We start from the raw sequence: 22651 nt of genomic DNA on the forward strand, positions 1-22651 counted from the left end.
TGCGCCATGAGGGTTGAAAGGGCCCTGAAACGCGTTCCAAGGTCCTGAAATCGCATTACTTCGAAATTTTAAAGACAGGAAGAACCATTCGGTGCACGGAGAACTCATGAATTGGGACCTTGAAAAACTTTCAACTTGACAAAAGGCCCCGCGGGGGAGAAAATCCACATGTACTACTCATCCAACGGTGACGCCAAATGGCGAGAGAATCCGTCGGTTGTAAAAAAAACCTCGTCAAATCTAGGAAGAGTCAATGCCGTAGCCAACCTCCTTGAACAAATGCTTGAACGAGAAATAATACCTAATCATTTTACCACGCAGGCATTTTATATTTGAGATAATTTACGAAGCGTCTTTGAATTAAAAAATGGGTGTTGCGAATGAACCAAACGATCCGTTTTTCAAAGTAAATGGCCAAGAATTGATAAAAAAAAATAAATTAGAAAGCTCCTGTAGTCTGACAAAGGAGTGAAGCGAATTTTTTCTACAGCTCGTGCAGAAATTTTTAATTTCATGAGTGATACTCGGGAAAATCAACTGCCACGAGAAGATTACAAATAATTTTTAAATTTAGCAAAATATTTTCTCGGAGATGACAAGTGGAAACTGGTAATATACGCACCAGGCGCTTTCCACCACGCGCGATGGATGATAAAAGCCATTTATTCACTTAACATTTACCTTTTTACAGGACATTTCAAGCCAAGCGAATCAGAGCTTGAGGATATCTCCGACATCTGTGTCTTCGTTAAAAAAGTTTGTATCGAAGCGTGGTTTACCTCAACGCGCTGGATGAAAGCTCCCCAACGTGATAATAAGTTTTTGTAAATTCTATCTAGTTATACAAAAATCGATCCGGTATTCTCTATAGCTATGGTATCAAAATTGATGAACCATTTGTGGTACCGGATCCCTGAAGTTGCATCGTTTTCCGTCTTCGACAAAGATATTTCTATGGAATGCAAGCGGAAAATGGCAGCTGCTTCATCTAAAAAAAAACCCTCTCGAGGATGGTGAGAAGAAAATAAAACAACAATCAGCAGAAACTCTTATAGACCGCAAAAAAAATGACGAGAAGTCCGAAAATCTGCTTTAAAAAATGTGTCGGGTATGATATGTGCGAATGATGAACCAACAATCCACGCTTTTGATTCACATATCTTCGCGATTTTGGGATTCGGAAGCAATTATTTTAAGAGGAACACTAGAAACGAATTCTGCTTTACTCGTGTATACTTCCGGGCATTGGACTTAAATTTCCATAAATTTAAAAAATTAATGAATGCCAAGAATTAATGAAAGCCATTTAAAAAATTAATTTTGAGGCAAGAGTAAACCTCACTCAAAGAAATAACTGGTGCCTGAGAGGCAAATAAAAAGTTGGCATGACGTTTCATTCCTACTCCTTCCCCTCTCATTACTCTCCTTTCTCATCGTTAATTGGAAACTTATCGGGCGAGAGCGGGGTAAAAACTTCCAAAAATTGACTATCTTAAAGCATTTATGTAGCAAATTCTTGGATTTTAAGTCAACCATACCCGCAACTTCCGCTTTCTTTGTCTTCCGCTTCGGAATATTCTGACAGGAAATCGTTCTGTATAAGAAGATAAGCAGTCCCTTCTACTATTCTAAGACGTAAAGAATGTGCCAAACAATCCCGCGCCGTGAAGTCCGGACACCGTGCCGATGAAGTAAAACTATCACCGATACTTATTGAAACATCGTTAATTTGCCGAAAATTCCTTTGACGGTTAAAAAGCATCCCCCAGTTGCCCACCTGTAGTGCGAGGCAAATGCCCCTTTTGGCTTTATTGCAAGACCAGCTTAAGAAATTCGAATAAAAAATCCCGTTTTTAAATTCGTCAGACATTGACTTAGACCACGTCTTTAATGCAAATATTACGGCAATACGAAAACCAAAATCACTGGGTTAAGAATAACAAAGAATGAAACAGAGTTTGCCTCCATTATTCTTCGCATGAACCCTAGGCAAAGGCATTGACACAAATTTAGTAAGTTTTTCTACTACAGTTCCTTCACTGATTTAGTCCATGCGCCCGTTAGCTAAAAATGAGGCTACCTGGAATTTCGGGTACACAGCGATTTTTTTTGGCTTATTTTATGTTTTTTGAGTCGCTGAATCCGAATTATAAGTTTCCTACCGCGTATCTGGTGAGCATTTTCTGCCGTTTTGAAAAAATGGCCTAAAAAGGCCTTTTTTAGCGGTTTTTTATAAATAGCGGCTACGCGTGAGAAAAAGTCCCGGATTTAGTTAATGTTTTGAATAGCTGACATAATTTGGAAGAAAATTGTGTATACATATGCTAGGTTTGCTTAAGCATTGAGGAGGATACAGCGTCGTGAGCATCGCGCCCATTCACGTTTTCGCGGCGCACCCGTCAACCCGCGATCCGGCTCGCCGCGGTCAGCCAAGTTCCGAAGCGTTCCAAAGTTCCGAGTTCCGAGATCCGAGGTTCCTCAATTTTTGTGCAAACCTAGCATATTCATAAACCATTTTCTTCCAAATTATGTCAGCTATTCAAAACATTAACTAGACTGGGACTTGTTCACAAGCGTAGCCGCTACATCAAAAAAACCGCAAAAAGGGCCTTTTTAGGCCATTTTTTCAAAATGCCGGAAAATGCTCACCAGATACGCGGTAGGAAACTTTAGATTCAGATTCGGCGACCCGAAAAACAAAAATTAAGCCAAAAAAATCGCTGTGTACCCAAAATTCCAGGTAGACTTACCAGGCGCCTGGAATAATTTGCTCGCGTTTTCAACCGAACTTCAACTTATTCCATTTCCGCTATTTGAATGTTACCATTGTTTTGTATTTTACATTCTTTCTTTCCAGAGCGTCACCGGACCGACAAAAATTTCGTCTGGCATGAAATTCCCCATTTACAATCAATCATATTAACAAACGTTCACTGGCGATGCATCTTTCAAAAATTTCCGCATTTTCTTTCAATATACTTAATTGATACTTCCTGAATAAACAAGTCCACACTGGAAAAAAACAGATTGGATGTAGAGTGCAGACTCTTGATTCAATCAGATTTAAGCTTAAATCAAAAGGAAATCCGCTCAAATTAAGAGGCTTGGTTCATGATTTAAGCTTAAATTTGATTGAATCAAGAGAACTTTTTCTTGTCGATGTTTTTAAAAGTCTGAACTCTAGATCCAATGTGTTTTTTTTTCCAGTGTAGGCAAAGGCATTGACACGAATTTAGTATGTTTTTCTACTACAGTTCCTCACTGATTTACTTTCACTTTCAAATAAACTTCTCCAACTAATTCCATTTGCGCTATTTGAATGTTACCATCATTTTGTATTTTACAATCTTCCTTTTCAGAGCGTCACCGGACCGACAAAAATTTCGTCTGACATGGATTTCCTAATTTACATAATCAATCATATTAACAAACGTTCACTGAAAAAAAATTCTCGGCGTTTTTACCAAGGTCCGTTGGTACCTTTACCATCTCACTTTTTTCACCAATTATTGGTAATTTTACCAAGACAGACTGGTAAACTTACCTAAAAACCGGTATTTTTACTGTATTTTTCAGGTAAGAATACCACTTTCATTGGTAATCAATTCCCGGTAACTTTGCCATTTTATCTCGGTAATTCTACAACAGTCGATAAAAAATATTGGCGTTTTTACCAAGGTCCAGTAAAATTACCGGGAGAGTTCAATAATTTTACCGAGATTTCTCGGTAAAATTACCAATTCCATAAAAGGTAATTTTACCAAGTAAAAACTGGGATCAAATAGAACCCTGAATTCTTGGTAATTTTACTCTTTTGTTAGTAAATACACCGGGATTTTTTTTTTCAGTGTTCTCAGGATTCATCTTTCAAAAATTTCCGCATTTTAATTATATATACTTCATTGATACTTCCTGAATAAACAAGTCCAAGTCTGGCACCTTGCGTTTCCATGATCGCGTTTAAATCGGGAGAACTGTTAAGAGGTGTTGTCGCGGATTGGCCCGCATAAATCTGACTGCGCTCGCGATGGAAGTCGCCAGATAGCTGATTTCACGGAGAGCACCAGTGGCGTGGCGTGAATTGCGATGTATCGATTGTTATACCATTTAAACCTATGGTAAAGAATCGATTATTAAGGTGTTCGCTGCGAACACCCTGTTTATCGATCCTTTTCCCTTGGTTCAAATGGCATAACAATCGATACATCGCAATTCACGCCACGCCACGGAGAGCACACGTTCCCGCTAAAAAATGCAGCTTTCGACATCGACCCGTGAAAAACGCGCGATCCCCATGACTGATTTATTCCCGAGCGCTCGCTTTAATCTAAGATACGTCCTCAGTTAATAGAACTAAGTTCAGACGAAATAAAAAAAAAAAACTTCTTCTCTCCTGAACTTTTTCCCATGTGTTTAAAGATATAAAACAACTTTTTTCTTTCCTTCCCACCCGAAAAAGCTGCTCTCGTGTCCTTCGTGAGAAATGTGCATGTTTCTTAAAAGACGTTGCCGTGCTGGTATTCTTTCGATGTAGAAAGCAAGTAAGGCGGTGGCGTGCTTTGCGATATATCGATTGATCGGCCATTTTAACCTGTGTAAAAGGATCGATAAGCAGGGTATTAATAATAATCGTCGGGATCGTATTTATAGATGGAAACATCATTAAAACCAATTAGGCTTACTTTCTGGAATCCGGAAAGTCCTTTTTAGGATAACTTGTCCTCAGGTCCTTTTGAGATGTCGGACACGGAAAAGCATTCTCAGAGTGGTCGCAACGGAAAACCGTCCAAGAAGCGACTGATCAGAAATGCGACTCGGTTAGCAGAGTATAACGCTAACAAAGCTCAAGGGGAATTACTTAGAGAAGAGAAAATTGAATAGACCTGTGGAGAAATAGACACTCCCGAACATGCCTTTGTTGATTGTGTACTAATTACGGATAAATGAAGTAAATTAGAAAATGATCTAACAAATAATGTAAGTAAAAATAATTTACTAGATCTTATGCTCATAGGTAAAGGTAATTGGCACGAAGGTTATGAATATATTAAAGATATATTAGACACTAAAATTAAATACCACAAAGAACTAACCAATTCAACACTCCCCGACGTAATGTCACCAGACGGTCCCGGGGTCCCCTCCTCCGGACCCTCATAAATTTTAAGCAATAATTTCTTTAGGCAATCTTATATCTTTGTACATTTTATTTATGACTCATAATAATTTTAAACCTAACCTGGGCGATAGTCATATCTACAGATATTTCCGTCCCTTTCAACATTACATGTAAATTGTCTCTATTTCTTTTTTGTAACTAATATCTTTTGTCTCATATTCATTACTATAAGAACTTATATTATGTAAATTGTTGAATAAAGTTGGAAGGGGAATGTCCTGGATAAAAAAAAAAAAAAAAAAGCTCAAGGCAGTTGGGCTGATGAGACGGAAACCGCTCAGAAAACTGTCGCCGCCAAGCAACAGCTGGCTGGATCTAGCGGACGGAAACCGCCGCTTCCCAACTACGGAAAACCCGTCACCAGTACAGACCGTGCCTAAAGTAAGGCAGTAGTTGAAGGAAAACCGAGAGATACTCCTATCTACTCCGGACCGTTGAGAGGCAGTCATCCTGTTAGACGGACGCTGTGCGAGAACGGTGACTTTGCTCACCTCTCAAGTGTCAGCAGAGCGATGGGGGAACACCTACTAACCGTGGAAACCACGTTATCCAGAGCCGTGTCGTTTTGCAGGTTTCAACACGCCATCAACGAGCTGTTCTGGGCTCGATTGCTCACGTATGCTCAGCGCATAGTGAAGAAGGAAACGGTGATCCAGATCGGTGATCCAGACAGTCTTCTTAATGATGAGGAACTCCTTGTCCCTAAAGTTGTGATGGAATACCTCACAGCATTTGGCACCCCAATCACGCCGTGCGGAGGAGCCGGGTTATCATTAATATAAACTTCGAAGGATTCTGCCTTTTTCTATTTCACTCGAGGGGAAGTGTCCCCTCCCGGACTCTCTTCCCCACCCGGTGACTGACGCTGCGCTGTGCTGAACGGTTCAGCCTGAACCTTTCCCCTACGTCTGACCGTTCCCCACTCCTCTGTCAATCGAACCATATGCCACCGCTTACGTATTGTCGCTCGCCCACCCAGGTACCTACCGGCCAGCGGTCAGTTGATGATAAATCTCGCTCATGCTCCTACGCAGCTACGCATTGATTACCTACGCCAGCGAATTACTTTCCAAATAATTAGAATTTCTTCGATAATAGTTTTCTTTATTTATTCGACGGTATTTTTTCTCTGTTCTACTGTGATTTCCTTGGTTCTCTACTGTGTTTGACTGTGTTGAAATTTATATTAATACTCACACGGAGAAAAAACTTCGTGCATGGGACCCGACGTTGAGATCATATGAATCTCTTAAAACTTGAGGTCCAGCTGCCGAAATTCGGGTCAGAAATCTGAAACACTTCGGTATGCACCGAGTACTTCAGATGTGTGACCTGAAACCTTCGGTATATACCGAACTACTTCAATTGTCTGACCCGAACTTCGGCAGATGGACCTTAACTTTTCGGATGCGTGATCCGAAAACTTCAGAGATCCATATGATCTCAGCTTCGGGTTCCATGCACAAAATTTTTTTCTCCGTGTTTCCTTTTAGGGGACGCAACTAAAATTTCAGTAAATTTTTTCAGAAAAGTAAAAAAAGTGGCTAACAATGGTTCCTCACCTTCTCGTGGTGTTGGCTGTTTTACTAAGTGGGAACCGTCCATAAGATATAGTCTATTTCTTGCCCTGCCATTATTATTCTACAAGTTAATTGTGGAATGAGAATTTCATAATGTTTTCTATGAAATCTTCAAAATATAGTGATAAAAAATTTGCAACTACTACAAAATCGGCTCGCGAAGCGAGCCGAATGTCACTCGCGCAGCGAGTGACCGGGGGTCCAGGGGGCGTAGCCCCCGGCTAGGCGTGACGGGCGCGCGAAGCGCGCCCAGAACGGCTAGTACCTTATAACATCCCAGAGATGGTTGTGCCTTTCCCACCGTCACGGATGGAGGAAGTAGCTGCTAGAGCTGGAATCCAGGCTCAGGCACCTATCGCCGTGCCGTCCGGAAGCTTCGGACCGTGTGATGCACACGAAGCCGTCGATCTGCAACAACCCCCCCCCCCCCCCCCAAAAAAAAAGAAGTCGTCGATCTAACCCCCTATTGAACCACACTGTCCTAAGTAGCCGCTTGAAATTGTTTCACACACTTATTCTTCCGTCGCAGCCTCCATGGATACTTTATTTGTTAGTTTTGGTTAAACACATCCTCTTCTTCCTCGACTGGAGAAAAAGTTCTGCAGTTTATAAAGGTGGGATCACCATTTCTTCCCGACACTGAATGTTGCCAAATCATCATTTCGGAGATTTAGGAGTTTGTCTATTGAGATCTCCTTTGTTATTCGTAATCCCTCCCCTTCTTACAGTTTATATAACGTCTTTTATACAAGTCCCACGATATAACAAAAAAGTATACACAAATATTTTTGTAATTGTAAACATTTTCAAAATAATAATCTACATCTGGGTAAACACCTAAAACTCAAAACAATCCACGAGCTTAGTTCACTAAGTCAGGCGATAAAATAACAATTGCAGAGTAGTAGGTATCACTGAAGGTAAGGGCCAACCCAAAGGTCATCTGCTATTGCCTTCTGCATTCTCCTTATGAACACCACGTATTCTCAATTCAGGAACTTGGCGGTTACATCGGGTTTATCATTTCTGTCTTCGAAACTTGAACCCTGTTAGGATATTTTAGTGGGGGGGATAATATCTGGAGAATAATCCCGGCTTTTGTTGGCGGCATATGCCCACTGCATTTGCCCCCCGTAACTGTGCGTGCATCTTCTGGTTATAGCATTCACAAATGGTAGATCCCAACTATCAAAGTTGGTAGTTATTTATATGCATATTAGTTGTGTTCCCAACAAAATGTAAGAGGAAATAGTTATATTCATCGTTTCATGTAGGTCGAATAAGTTTTTCATCGGTAACTTCATTTCGTGTTACTTATAAAAAGCCACTTGTATTCTAAAACCATAAATACGTTCTAATAAACACACTCATACACTATGTTTTTAGTGAAACAACATGTCCATTGCTGTCCACATTGCTTGTCATTAGCGGTCAGCAAAGTCCGGCGGCACATGCTGCCAAAGAGGATTGAGGGGGGAATAGAACTATTCATTCTCTTATGTACGCCGAAAATGGTTGTCATCTGTAACAACATTTCTTTTTACTTGAAAGAAGCCACTTGTATTTTAGAAACATGCATACCTTTGTTTTCTAACAAACTCTTCTCATACACTATATTTAAGTGAAACAACATGTCCTTAATAACAAATGAACATTATCCGAACGGCCGAACAGGAATCAATGAATTAATTTTTTTAACGCACTCGCATTTATATAAGATTGGGATTTTTTTCTGTAAACTATAAAAGAATAATTATCACTGTAATCAGGTTTAAAATATAAGTTCCATAAGCATGATAAAGTAGTTGTTGAGTCGCAATAATGATGTTTCCAGTTCCAGGTTAAAAAATATTAAGAAAGGGGGAAGCATCCCAATAGATTTGCTATTGCCTATCATTTCTGAATTAGCCGTGCGGATACGGTATCAATTTTTCAGAACTTTGGTTACTTTCAACAGAACGTATCATTATATGTATCTTCATTCCTTGGGATGTTCATTTATAACTTGTGTGATAATAAGATTGATAGACCTGGCAGCAGCACCTCCCTGTATTTGCGTTCTGCATAATCTGCGGAAAACTCCAGGATACACCACGTCAGATATGATATTGACACTTCTGAAACTCGAGGTGGCTAATGTTTATATGTTTTTTGGATCTTAACTAAGATTTTAGGGGGGGAAAGAAGGTATATGTTTGATATTAGCTAATCCTCTATAGGGTGTTGATTTGTGTCCACCACAATATCTCTAACTGCAACAAGTTCTGTATGCATTTGTAATCAAAAGTAGCTTTTTCTGCTGTAATTATTGTGTTATGTGTATGTATGTTGTATGTTTGTATAATCTTTGTTTCGTAGAGCATTGTTGCCGTTATTAGTGCTGTCTACTGAAAAACCATGATAAGGGGGTACAGCACGGGGTGAATTTTCCCAGCATTGGCTATTATAAAAGTTTCGTTTTTGGCAACTCCATAAACAAAGTAATGCGTTGCTCATGAACTACATATTTAGCTGTTAATGAACCAGCTGGACGTTGGTTCATTATCAAAACGGGGTTCAGTATGGGTATGTTTATTTGGGTACCCTGATTGCATCATTTCTAAATCCTAGGGATGCTTCCCCGGGATTTGCCGACGAAACACCGTATTAATTGAAAGTCCCTCATTTATGTTACAGAATCACCGAGGAGCAGTGGGGGTCCAAATTGAAAAATGTGATAGTCCCACAGCCAGCAATTACTTAATTTTTAATTGTTATAATATAGTTTGTTACTTAAAATCATTTTCTTCTTCATACTCATCCTGATAAAACCCTCACCTAGTTAGCATTGCATGTTATTTGGTCGTTTACAGCTCTCCGGGAGCCCACGGTGGAGCCTCCTATTCCTCTGCCATGGGTTGAAGAGACCAAGGGCCCCACGGAGAGACGACCCACGCGGCCGCAAAGAGTCGCGAACAGACCGCGAGTCGACGGCCGAGGCGGAGCCCGTCCCTGAGCAGTTCGCGGACGCTGTGCCGCGCGCGGAGTTCCTCGGTGGCCGCCCAGAGTCGCCGCTTCTCGTCCGGCCTATCGGTCCTCCCGCCGCCTTTCCGTTCCCATACCGTCAGATGGGGCCGGCGGTGAGGCTGATGTCGGCGTTCTTCGGGGAGTCGCCGGGTGGCGTCGCGCGCGATGCGGCGTCCGACGACATTCTCCGCCTAGATTCCTCTGATCTGGATGAGGAGGTGGATTGAGGCGGTGGCCCGGCCCCTGAATGTCCCCGTTTTCCCTCTGTTCTCTTGTAATCCGTAATCTGTATTCCATTTTTACCCGAAGGTAGTTGTGTGTTTACTGTGTTTTCTGATTATTCTTTTGTATCCTGTGTTCCGTTTTTTTCGGGGAGTCGCCGGGTGGCGTCGCGCGCGATGCGGCTTCCGACGACATTCTCCGCCTAGATTCCTCTGATCTGGATGAGGAGGTGGATTGAGGCGGTGGCCCAGTCCTGGAGGTCCCCGCTTTCCCTCTGTTCTCTTGTAATCCGTAATCTGTATTCCGTTTTTATCCGAAGGTAGTTGTGTGTTTACTGTGTTTTCTGATTATTCTTCTGTAACCTGTGTTCCGTTTTTTTCGGGGAGTCGCCGGGTGGCGTCGCGCGCGATGCGGCGTCCGACGACATTCTCCGCCTAGATTCCTCTGATCTGGATGAGGAGGTGGATTGAGGCGGTGGCCCGGCCCCTGGATGTCCCCGTTTTCCCTCTGTTCTCTTGTAATCCGTAATCTGTATTCCATTTTTACCCGAAGGTAGTTGTGTGTTTACTGTGTTTTCTGATTATTCTTTTGTATCCTGTGTTCCGGTTTTTTCGGGGAGTCGCCGGGTGGCGTCGCGCGCGATGCGGCGTCCGACGACATTCCCCGCCTAGATTCCTCTGATCTGGATGAGGAGGTGTACCCCGAAGGCAATGCGCCGTTAGTTTTCTACTCCAAAGGCAAGAGAAAGTGTAAAGTCTTTCAGACCGGATTATTGTGGTACCCCGAAGGCAATGTGCCGTTTTTTTTTCCACTCCAAAGGCAAGAGAAAGTATAAAGTCTATCAGACCGGATTATTGTGGTACCCCGAAGGCAATGCGCCGTTTGTTTTCCACTCAAAAGGCTAGAGAAAGTATAAAGTCTTTCAGGCCTGATTATTGTATTACCCCGAAGGCAATGCGCCATTTGTTTCCCACTCCAAAGGCAAGAGAAATTATAAAGTCTTTCAGACCGGATTATTGTGGTACCCCGAAGGCAATGCGCCGTTTGTTTTCCACTCCAAAGACGAAACACCGTATTAATTGAAAGTCCCTCATTTATGTTACAGAATCACCGAGGAGCAGTGGGGGTCCAAATTGAAAAATGTGATAGTCCCATAGCCAGCAATTACTTAATTTTTAATTGTTATAATATAGTTTGTTACTTAAAATCATTTTCTTCTTCATACTCATCCTGATAAAACCCTCACCTAGTTAGCATTGCATGTTATTTGGTCGTTTACAGCTCTCCGGGAGCCCACGGTGGAGCCTCCTATTCCTCTGCCATGGGTTGAAGAGACCAAGGGCCCCACGGAGAGACGACCCGAAAATGCGGGGGGGCCCTCATCAGACAGTGGACTTCCGGCTTTCATGTTCGAAAATCCTCTATACCCTCCTGAGGTTATGCATAAATGTTTAAATTTAACTCCGAAAGATGTCGATCAAATTGTTGCGACCAATTTTAATTGGAAAGCAGAGGTATACAATCTTCTCCCCAGTTTTCAGGAAGATGACTGGGATCAGGAAGAATACGGTTACAGTGAGGAAGTTTTTCACAGGGAGGTAAAGAAAAACCCAGAATTCGGATGTTCCATTATAGCGAAAAAATTACGTAGGCGATTAAAAGAACTTTATGCACAAGTAGAAAACAGTATATCCAATTCGAACGAAAACGTTGATCGGGCAGATAAGAATCTTCCAAATGACCAAACAAATACGGATGGGAACGCAGCCGTCTTGTCGATATTTGAACAAGACTTTGCTGTAGGGATCACTTGTCCGTCTCCTAGTGCCTCTCCTTCGCGTACCGTGCGGATGCCAACACTTACTCCATCCCCCACCAAAAAGGCTTCGGCTGAAACTGCCGGTTGTTCTTCACAGGAAGCAGCCCCCACCGTGTGATGCACAAGAAGCCGTCGATCTGCAACAACCCCCCCCCCCCCCCAAAAAAAAGAAGTCGTCGATCTGCAACAACCAATCGCAGAAGAGGAAAACGTCGATCTGCAACAACCAATCGCAGAAGAAGTAAACGATCTGCAACAACCCCCCGCCATCAACGAGCTGTTCTGGGCTCGATTGCTCACGTATGCTCACCGCATATTGAAGAAGGAAACGGTGATCCAGATCGGTGATCCAGACAGTCTTCTTAATGATGAGGAACTCCTTGTCCCTAAAGTTGTGATGGAATACCTCACAGCATTTGGCACCCCAATCACGCCGAGCGGAGAGCCGGTATACCTTATAACATCCCAGAGATGGTTGTGCCTTTCCCACCGTCACAGATGGAGGAAGTAGCTGATAGGGCTGGAGTCCAGGACCAAAGCTGTACAGAAACAATATCTTCTAACACCCTCATCGCCCATTCATCTGAGGGAATGAACACATTCACCGGTACGATGAAGAGACTAACAAGGGGAACTTACGGACCTGCCGCCTCCGATTGGGCTGAATTTTTTTTTACAGACTCTATGGACCAATTCTAGAGGTCAATTTGAGCCGTTTTCCCGAATGCGCAATAGGAAGGGCGTGAAAAATTCCCAAAAGTTGCGTTTACGGCGTGTGATTTGGTCGTGCGGCGCGTGGCAACACTGAAGCAGCCTCTTGTACCGCTTTATCGGCCTGAAGGTTTCAGCGTAGTCCGGAGCCCTACTGCACACGTACTGGTTCCATGATAGTGATATCCCGGGTTCGATCCTCGACTTTTTATTTTCCGCATGACCACGTAACATTTTATTCTTAATTCTTCATCCGCATTTATAAATCAAGCAGTTCCGATCACTATCCCCCCCCCCCCCTCATTTTACGTACATTTTCCCCCGATATTTATTCACATTGGCCACATATAATCGTATGAAACTTCATTGATATAAATTAATGAATTAAAAAGCAAAGGGCTAAAATAATGTGTTTCTTGGTGACCCTTGCGTGGACATGGGTTTGGGGTTGCTCTTCGATTTATTTACACATTACATATTTTTCCAGGAAAACATTGGGAGATAATGTAGTAACAAGTAAGGTTTTCTTTTGCTTTTGCTTTTTAATTCATTAATTTATATCAATGAAGTTTCATACGATTATATGTGGCCAATGTGAATAAATATCGGGGGAAAATGTACGTAAAATGAGGGGGGGGGGGGGGATAGTGATCGGAACTGCTTGATTTATAAATGCGGATGAAGAATTAAGAATAAAATGTTACGTGGTCATGCGGAAAATAAAAAGTCGAGGATCGAACCCGGGACATCACTATCATGGAACCAGTACGTGTGCAGTAGGGCTCCGGACTACGCTGAAACCTTCAGGCCGATAAAGCGGTACAAGAGGCTGCTTCAGTGTTGCCACGCGCCGCACGACCAAATCACACGCCGTAAACGCAACTTTTGGGAATTTTTCACGCCCTTCCTATTGCGCATTCGGGAAAACGGCTCAAATTGACCTCTAGAATTGGTCCATAGAGTCTGTAAAAAAAAATTCAGCCCAATCGGAGGCGGCAGGTCCGTAAGTTCCCCTTGTAAGCAACAGAGTTGTCATGGTCCCGTTCCACTACGGAATCGTTGAATCAGACATCCAAGTGGTTTGGAAATATTGCACGGAAGCCGTGATCAATACAAGGAGGTTGATAGTTGCCCTCACGGGCAGCACATTGTGCTGTACGGGAGGCCCCCAAGGGGGCTGGCGACCCCGAGGTACCGGAGCAGCCCTCACGGACAGCACATTGTGCTGAACGGGGGGCCCCCAAGAGGGCTGGCGACCCCGAGGTACCGGAGCAAGTGGTTGGGGGTGACTGGTTGGCCAGACATTCTCTCTCTGGCGTCACGCACCACTGGCCATGAGGGGGGTGGCCATTTGAAATTTTCGAGGTACCTTCCGCCCCCCTACCCCTTTTCTATTTATACCGTGATATTAGTGTTCTTTACAACACTGTTATGAAGAATTATTGTCGTTCACAAAGACCCGATTTGGTCCTTTACAATCAACTCCGCATGTATGAAATCGTCGTTGAATCCTACTCCTTAAAATTGTTTTTGACTATAGAATTTGTTAATCCTCACCAATCCTTATCACCATACCCTATTGTTTTAGATGTCCTGAATGATTTAGTCAATTTTATTAATTTTAAGATAGTAAGTACGAAAAAAAAGATTGAACTCTGAGTCGATCCTAAGTATCCTAAACTGGGTTAGTATACTATAATAGATTATAGCCATTCTCCTGGACAAGGAGTGGGAGTCCAATTTGCAGGCGAACTCGACGCAGGAGCGATCTCATCTTTTCTTCCGTGCACCAGTCAGTTGGACGGTGTCTAATCTCTGGCGCGTCATATCAGCGCCCATGTGGTTGTGAGGTCCGAGGCAAGAAATTCAATTTAAACACGTGAAAATCTTATTTTTCGACGCACACAGATGTTCCTTACTTTAGATTATAACTTGGGAGTCAACAAAGGTAGGCTTCAATATTCGCTTGGAGACCCGCGCCAGCTAAATTATCGATAAAATTTTACACTCATTTGCACGTAGAACTATTAAAATACGGACGACGGACGCGTTTCGCCGGCTCGCAACTCCGGCATCCTCAGCGTGACTGCCGCGCGAACACGAACACCGCGCCGGAGTTGCGAGACGGCGAAACGCGTCCGGCGTCCGTATTTTAATATTTTTACGTGCAAATGAGTGTAAAATTGTATTGAAAGATAGCCCCGAATGGACAAGGTGTTACCGACCCTCCAGCCATGAGGCATACATGCTTATATGAGAAAATTCAGGACTACATATTAGTTTGGAAAATAAGAAAATTTGTATATTATAGCACCACCGTTTTTTCTTCTTTAGTTGAATGTGAGACCAATTGAGTTAATGAGAGCTGCCTCGACTAAAAACGGGAAAAAAGGGGATTGAAAAAAATAGTGTTGAAAATTTCGCTCCCATAAACTCCCCCAAAATCGCAAGTTCGACGCTGAACTGGGGGCTGATAATGTTCGGTGTCATCTTGCTCCGCTCGACGAGAACTTAAAAGAATCGAATAAATGAGTGTGTAGCGTCATTATTCGACGTGCTGGCAAAAGCTAGCCATGCACGAAATAATGGACTGATAACGGTTTAGATTAGTATGCGTTATCGACTAGCAGATACACATTACAAAGTAAAATAATCTCTAAGGCGAAACTGATTCTCTTGTGAATGCAGGTCAGATTACCTCGGCTAACTTTATAATAACTGCTTCGCTCCGAAATTGATCGTGTTTTAAATCCATTAAGTGCACTAAATTTTAACTTTAATAAAATATTGAACCTACGTTGACATTATCTTGACACTTCTGTAAGAACCGACACTGTGTTACGTCTAATAGTGATTTCAACAATGGATTACTTGATTCTATTTTGTGTGGCGTGTTTAGTTGGGCATATAAAAACTGAGGTAAGAGGTGCACTATGTATTTTATCCGGCGTGATTAATTTACTGAGGGGACACTGAAAACAGATTTACATGAGATATTCTCACATAAAGCGTTGTTTCTTGATAATTTAAAGAAACATAGTTTTGTTACTGTTTGGGTAACTGAAACTGAACGATGGCAAAGCAATGTTCCCTTCCCTCAAAAAACCAAATTTTGTCGACAAAAATCGACACCTAAAATCAAAATAATAAATCGATAAATTTCTTTTTTCCAGTTAACTGCCTTTGGAGCTACTTTTGCAATACTGTGAGACAAGGGGGGAGAAAAAAATTATATTTCCGAACAAATCAGCAAAAACATATGATCTTCGTTGATATTTTTCAAAAAAATGCTGTCTTGTGAAATGAGAGCCTCAAGGGGTGATTCCTCAGTGTCACGGAATCAAAATAGCGGGATTTGAATGAAACTTTCGGCTATCAGATGAAATAAAATGAAGAACAGATGTTTTTTTTAGCATCGTAACGGCTTTGCACCAAAATTCATAAAAAAACGCATCTCCGTTACATTGGGAGACTGTAATCCTGGCCTCATCGGAATGTCAAGTTACATTAGAATTTCTTGAGGTGCCAAGGCATCCAAAGTCTTTCAAAAGGAATAACATAATTTTCTGGCGCAGAACACCGCACATCGAACAAAACACGCCGAAACTTGCTTCATAAGCAAAAATTCTGAGAGACCATTTCATGATTCAGGAGAGGCTCCGAACGCTTTGTTAAAATAGCCATTTCACGGGTCAGAAAATACATATCTGACTATTCGCACAGTTTGTGACACTTTCAAAGTGACGAGAAATTTTTTTGAGGTATACTACGTGTAGTTCATGACCCGTAGATACTATATTTATCAATTTTGACTTGAAATAAAAATGTCGTCCAATTTCATAAATATCGATTTTTGAGCACTCCCGAGCGGATTGGGACCATAGTGTGACGTTTCCGCGCGAAAATTGAGAGGAGACACCATGCGTTGATAAAGACGCAAGGAAAATTCAAATAATTATAAATACGTTGATTGATATAATACCGTTTCGTCAAGTGCGGCATGCGCAAGGATTTGATACCTTCTTGCGAAATGTTTACCTGTGCCATAGTATCGGTTTTGAAGCGGAAGGCTTAAAAAAACCAATTTCTTGACGCAGACAGCTAAGTTGGGAGTGTATTTTAGTTTTTTTTTGGATGAGCTCATCGTTCTTTCAGAGTCATTTTCTACAGGAAACAACTCTACTTTCCGCTTCGGCTGGGGATTACAACAGACCCACTGGGGCTTCAATTCGACCTGCTTGATCGTAGTCCCTACGCGCACCTGCAGGCTGATTATTGAAATTGATAGACAACAAGGACAAAAGGGATATGGTGGGATCCTAATGGTGGAAGCAAATTATAGCAATGGACAAAGGAAATAGGTGATGGACTAACAAACGGCAACCCACGAGAAACCCTGCAGTTAGTCCATCATCTTCTCCCTTAGTCAATGGGAACCACCCATTTCGACCAATAGGTTTCCTCCATACTCCCGATGTCTTCTTTGTCTATAGCTTTGTCTATAAGTTTCAATAATCGGCCCGCTAGGTAGATAGTACTTAAATCGAAAGTTGAAGTCAACAAAATGCTGTTGAATGACTGAATGTTTTCCAGATGGGCGCCGCCCCGCCGACGATCCCGCCACCGAAGAAACGTTCTTTTAGAGAGCTGATAGTGGAGTTTAACGAATTGGAAAAACCACGGGGAATAGCCCTCGAGCGAGCTGAAAGGATATATACGTTGATGGAGAACAAAAACGTAGAGAGAGCTGTCGAAGCATTGAAGCATGCTCATAAGTGTTTCTCGGACTTTAAGAAGTTCTTTCAAGAAATGTACAATGCGATCCACATATTACACTCGACGGCCACGCAAAAACAGAAACAAAAGGTAAGACAAACTGAGCATATTTATGCCAATAGGAACTAGGCGTCTCACGCAAACCCTATGCACATAGTTCCTTTCGGCATAGAAACGTCTAACAGGAACTAGGCGTCTCACGCAAACCCTATGCACATAGTTCCTTTCGGCATAAAAACGTCCAACTGATGTGGGCTTTTACTTTCAGCAATGGACCACTAGACAAGGTACGAATTTCAGCATTCTGATACATGTTTCCCAACCAAAATTTCACGTAGAAGACGATACGCACAACGAAAATTACCAAAATCAACTCCTGACGAAGATATTTAATGATTCTTGATGCGTGAATTCAAACCACCCGCTCATGAAAACTCAATGCTCTACGTGATTCACATCGCGCGCTAAATGTTTATCATGACAGTCTCTGCGATGTAAAAATCTTCAACTTCAATCTTGACACTTTGGCTCAGCTATAGCAAATTACCAATAGTGTGAACAACACATGGTGAAAAATGAACATTGCTCGATTGAGAAGCTTGCTGAAACCGTTGTAGTGCGCGACTTGACTCACGTAGAGCTTTGAGTTTCTTGTGAGCGGACAGTTCAAATTCCTCGTAATCAGTGCGAAATAAAAACGTTAAAATCTTCGTTAGAAGTTGATTTCGGTAATTTTCGTAGTGTGAATCGTGTTCTACGTGAAATTCTGGTTAAGAAACATGTATCAGATTGCTTAAATTCGTACCTTGTCTAGTGGTCCATTGAGTCCTTTCTGACAGGGAGTTGAGACACCGCGGCTTGTGGATGTGACAAACGGGAATAAAGATTACACAAATCGGAAGTTTGCTGTAGTCTTCGATCAACCCATTCCCGAATTCCTGTCTTCGTTCGGACTTACATTTCAGTTGTTCCTGGCCGAAGGTGCTATTCCCCGGTCCATTCCAGTTTAAAATATTTGCAATTGAGAAGTTGCAGGTGTCTGGAATTTAATGAATTTCGTGTTTAAGTGAAAACTACTGAGAGAAGAGGACGAGGATACCCTTGGCTCATAAATTGGACAATTATTGGAGAAAATGATTTAATCTGATATAATACGTGTGTTTAAATAGGAAATGCCGCCAGATTACGTCACTCGGCAGTGCATTTCCTTCCTTTTAAATCTATAGTTTTATACTATTCTTCATATCAGAAAAACATTATACAAAATAAATACTGTGAAATCAGATCTTTAGGCGCTTTCAAATGAAGCAAGAAAAAATTTGCATGCAAATTCACCATTGGTGTAACTGTAATCCTTAATCCCGTTTGTGATACTGTGAAGGCCTAAAATACGGGAACCAATCAGAAATGGATTCGCATTGCCTTTAGTCTCGGTGTAAAGGGCCTCTACTTTCAGCTATGCAGCAGTCATGAAACTCATCGGCGGGGTATCTAAAAATAAGTGTTTTTCATGTGTTACACATGTAGACGGTGAAACTACCGAACATTTCGGTTTGCACGTTGTGGACTTGATGTCATACTTTAGATGGGGAGCTATTCGGCGTAAATTCCTCAAAACATCAATATGTTTTCATCCATATGCGGAGAAAACTGAGTGATTTCAGTAAATGTTGTCGATTTGTTCAAAAGATAAAATGGGAGCGGAGATTTACTGACACCGTAAACGAGATACGTCGTCTGGTAGTTCACCGTCAATGTGTGTGTCTGGACGATCTAAGGAACTCGTAATTTTCGCAGAAACGTGGACTACTCTATTATCCATTATCGCAAACTCTCCTTAAAGGCACTGTCTAGAATATTTAGATCAGTGGCGTGGCGTGCTTTGTGATATATCGATTGTTATGTCATTTAAGCATATGGAAAAGGATCGATAAACAGAGTGTTCGCAGCGAACACCTTAATAATCGATTCTTTACTATAGGTTTAAATGGCATAACATTCGATACATCGCAATTCACGCCACGCCACTGATTTAGATTATATTTTGCAATAAGGAACCACTATTTCTGGCTCATTCAAGAAACAACATATATGCTATCGGTTTCCCTGTGCAGACAAGTGCTTAAATGAAAGAGCCAAAGATCATGGTTCCTTATTGCGAAAGGTAATCCATTTCACGCTTGTGGTTCAGTGGTTTACGAGCAAATAAGGAAGCTAAAGTTGCATCAGCAACTTTTCAAACGCAGATTACATCATGGCAGATCAAGTGAATTAACTCATACCTTCACGATGAATTCATTTGACAGTACAAGACGCTCGATCGTCGTCGTTGGCAGATCATTTAATAAGCACTAAACATGACCCGGAAGCCACGGAAGTACAAGTAAGGAAAAATGCGCCAAAGGAAAGAGAATGAACCTTTATGAGCAATTTTACATATAGTCCCAAAAAGGTGACAACCTGCTCAATAACCAACAAGAGAGTGAGGTGGCAACACTGGTAGCCCCTCCAATCCTACTCAGAGATATGCGCACGCACCAACAACGAACGGGCATCTCGATGACGCAACGGCCGGAACGCCGGTGATAAGAACGCGTTCGCGACGGGTGCACCCACGAGTTTTTAAAGTGTTTTATAGTAAATTTTAGTAAATTTTAACAATATAAGATGTGACTGTTAGTGTTTACCGAAGTCGAAGTGACCTGATGATGATAATTAACATCGGAATAGCTATCGTCTGAGAACCGGATAAAAAGTGATCGGGAGAAAGGTAATTTCATCAACATCAAGAAATCCCGTATCAAGATCACAAGTTTCTTCTGTTGATATACCTTTTTTTATGTTTCAGGCGTTAAATCATGTTAAAGATTGGAGGTCAGGCAAGCTCCGTGAACCGTGGTGCCTTCCGAAGGATATGAGGTTCATACTTGAGGAGATAGGACCGGAATTCATTAAAAAATTGGTGCCGCTGTTCGATCCATTTATAAATACCATGACAGTAATGAAGGATCTGTACCCTCTCTGTAAAAAGGAAATTGAAAACGTTGAGAAAGAGTTTAAAACTAGGGAAACTGAGAACGTCGAGAAAGAGAAAACTAAGGAAATTGAAAACGCCGAGAAAGAGAAAACTAAGGAAATTGAAAACGCCGAGAAAGAGAAAACCAATTAAAAAGAAATCATGATTGTCAAAAACTCGCCCTAGTTAAATACAAACTTCTGCGAAGATAGTCGTTTCAATTTTAACACTGACATGGTATCACCTTTGAACCTAGTTCGACAGCAGTGAGATCAAGAGTCCTAACATGAGGAGCTCCTTCAAAAGACACGATACCACATGAGACGCACTATTCGACAGAGCGGCGATTCTGTCGGAAACTCGGCGAGACGAATCGATTGGGATCCGAACGACGACGGTGAAAATAGAGAAACAAAAAACTGGATTTACCTCCTTGGATTTCGGGCCCCATTCCTTTTCTTTCAAAATGTTCCTCTATAAACCTCCAAAAGCCTAATATCAGTGGTTAGAGAAAGACAGTATCAGAAGTATGATTATAAAGAACTTCTGTACATGTTAATAAATTATTATTGCTTTTGATTTCAATATTTACGTACATTCAAATGCGGAATTATTAGTAACGCACTTCAGTGACAATAAATTGATTCTTATCTATCCTATGAAGTCCCTGATGGAAACAGAGTAGGAGTCAGAAGCGTCAATCACAAAATCATGTTATGATCGTTCCAGATTAGAGCAGCAGTGATGAATAAGATCCGTCCGGAAGCCGAAACTCTACTTTATTAAATGACAAAGGTCTCGCCTGTCGATAAACACGACGTGCGCCGGCAGATTTATTCCGCCTAGGTTTCGTCCACCAGTGGCGTGGCGTGCTTTGCGATATATCGATTGTTACGGCACTTAAACCAATAGAAAATGATCGATAAACAGGACGTTCGCAGCGAACACCTTAATAATCGATTCTTTACCGTAGGTTTAAATGGCATAACAATCAATGTATTGCAATTCACGCCACGCCACTGTCGTCCACGTTTAACGTCCAGTACCGGTGCAAAAAAGACCACACTATTCTGCCAGGCTACTGAAGAGTACCGTATAAGCCACATGAACATGAGGTCGGACATGAACTTTATAACTAAAACTGAAAATTTTGATGTTTCATTCGTCACATTATAGATTGGAGGAGTGTTCCTAGAAGAATCACAAATTGTTGTATGAACGGAGTTATGAGCTTTTAAAGTTTCAACATTTTGTCGGACTTCCCCTACTGACTCAATCCACTGTCCGCCGGGGGCTGTTGCTTCTGGTGTGTTTCCTGCTTTATCAGGCCCCCCGATAAATCAGTCTGCATCTACATATCAACCCTTACCCCCTCTTGCCCGTCGGTGCGAATCCTCGCCCCTCAGCAAAGGGAAGATAAAACAAATGAACGGAGAGAGCAACAGATCTTAATGCTCCTCAACCAGCCCCACATCCAAATTGAATGCAGGCTTCGTGCGCTCGGCGGGAACAAACTTGGCCGATTCTTTTCCGGGCCCCGTCAACGGTGAAGTTTCCCAACTTTCGGTGAGAAAAAGTTTACGGTCAGAGGCCAAGTAACAGAGGGATTGGAGCTAGACTTAACAGTCTCAAATCGAGTAGTTTTTCCGTCTTTTGCCCAAGGTAATGGAGATGTTGCATGTGCGAGGAATTTGCGGTTTGACTGTTGATTTTAAGGTAAAAGTTCGAAAGAAACACGATGTGGCCACGGGCTTTCTCTGAAATCAACTTCCAAACTCAAAAGAAGCTCTCAAGTTGAGGCCAAAATGGAGGGGATATCCCACGCTATCTTGAGAGTCCACCTCTACATCAAGACGAACTCTCCACGCACAGATAGGGAGCAAATACATTAGCAGTGATGCCGTGATTTCAGTTGTGGAGTCCCCAAATAAAGTGGCAGCTCTGTCAATGTATTTGCTCCCTATATTTGCATGGATGGTTTGTCTTGATGTGGAGGTGGACTCTCAGGATTGCGTGGGATATCCCCTCCGTTTGGCCTCAACTTGAGAGCATTTTTGGAGCTTGGGAAATAATTTCAGAGAAAATCAGAGGCACCACCGTGTTTCTCGCGAACTTTCACATTAGAATCAATGAGCAAATCGCAAAGTCCTCACACATGCAACATCTCCATTGCAGCGCTATGGGTGCAGAGAGGCATTTCAGGGCTATTGTGTCTCACGATCCCCGCTAAGGTTTCATCAATTATAGTTACAGCAAATTGTATGAAATTCATTGGAGCTTTCACTGAATTGACTTCATTATTTTACAATGCTAAAACCAAAAAATTTCAGAAAATTCATTGA

General features: G+C 42.0%; 2 protein-coding genes across 2 annotated transcripts in view; both read left to right on the plus strand.

Moving 5' to 3' along the window:
* The window catches only part of LOC140225094 (uncharacterized), a 101987-nt gene extending 91974 nt beyond the window's left edge, over positions 1–10013 (plus strand). Inside the window, exon 3 of the mRNA XM_072302646.1 lies at positions 9984–10013. The gene's annotated coding sequence lies outside the window, so the exon portion shown is untranslated. The remainder of the gene's footprint in view (positions 1–9983) is intronic.
* A 4729-nt stretch (positions 10014–14742) lies between these two features.
* LOC109035680 (uncharacterized) lies at positions 14743–20894 on the plus strand. Its single transcript, XM_019049391.2, has 3 exons — positions 14743–15436; positions 17111–17383; positions 20142–20894. Exons 1-3 carry the CDS (start codon positions 15380–15382, stop codon positions 20460–20462), a joined length of 651 nt encoding a protein of 216 aa, XP_018904936.2. The 5' UTR covers positions 14743–15379; the 3' UTR covers positions 20463–20894.
* The last annotated feature ends 1757 nt before the right edge of the window (positions 20895–22651 follow it).

This window comes from Bemisia tabaci, chromosome 7 (assembly GCF_918797505.1).
Source record: "Bemisia tabaci chromosome 7, PGI_BMITA_v3".
NCBI classification, from domain to species: domain Eukaryota; kingdom Metazoa; phylum Arthropoda; class Insecta; order Hemiptera; family Aleyrodidae; genus Bemisia; species Bemisia tabaci.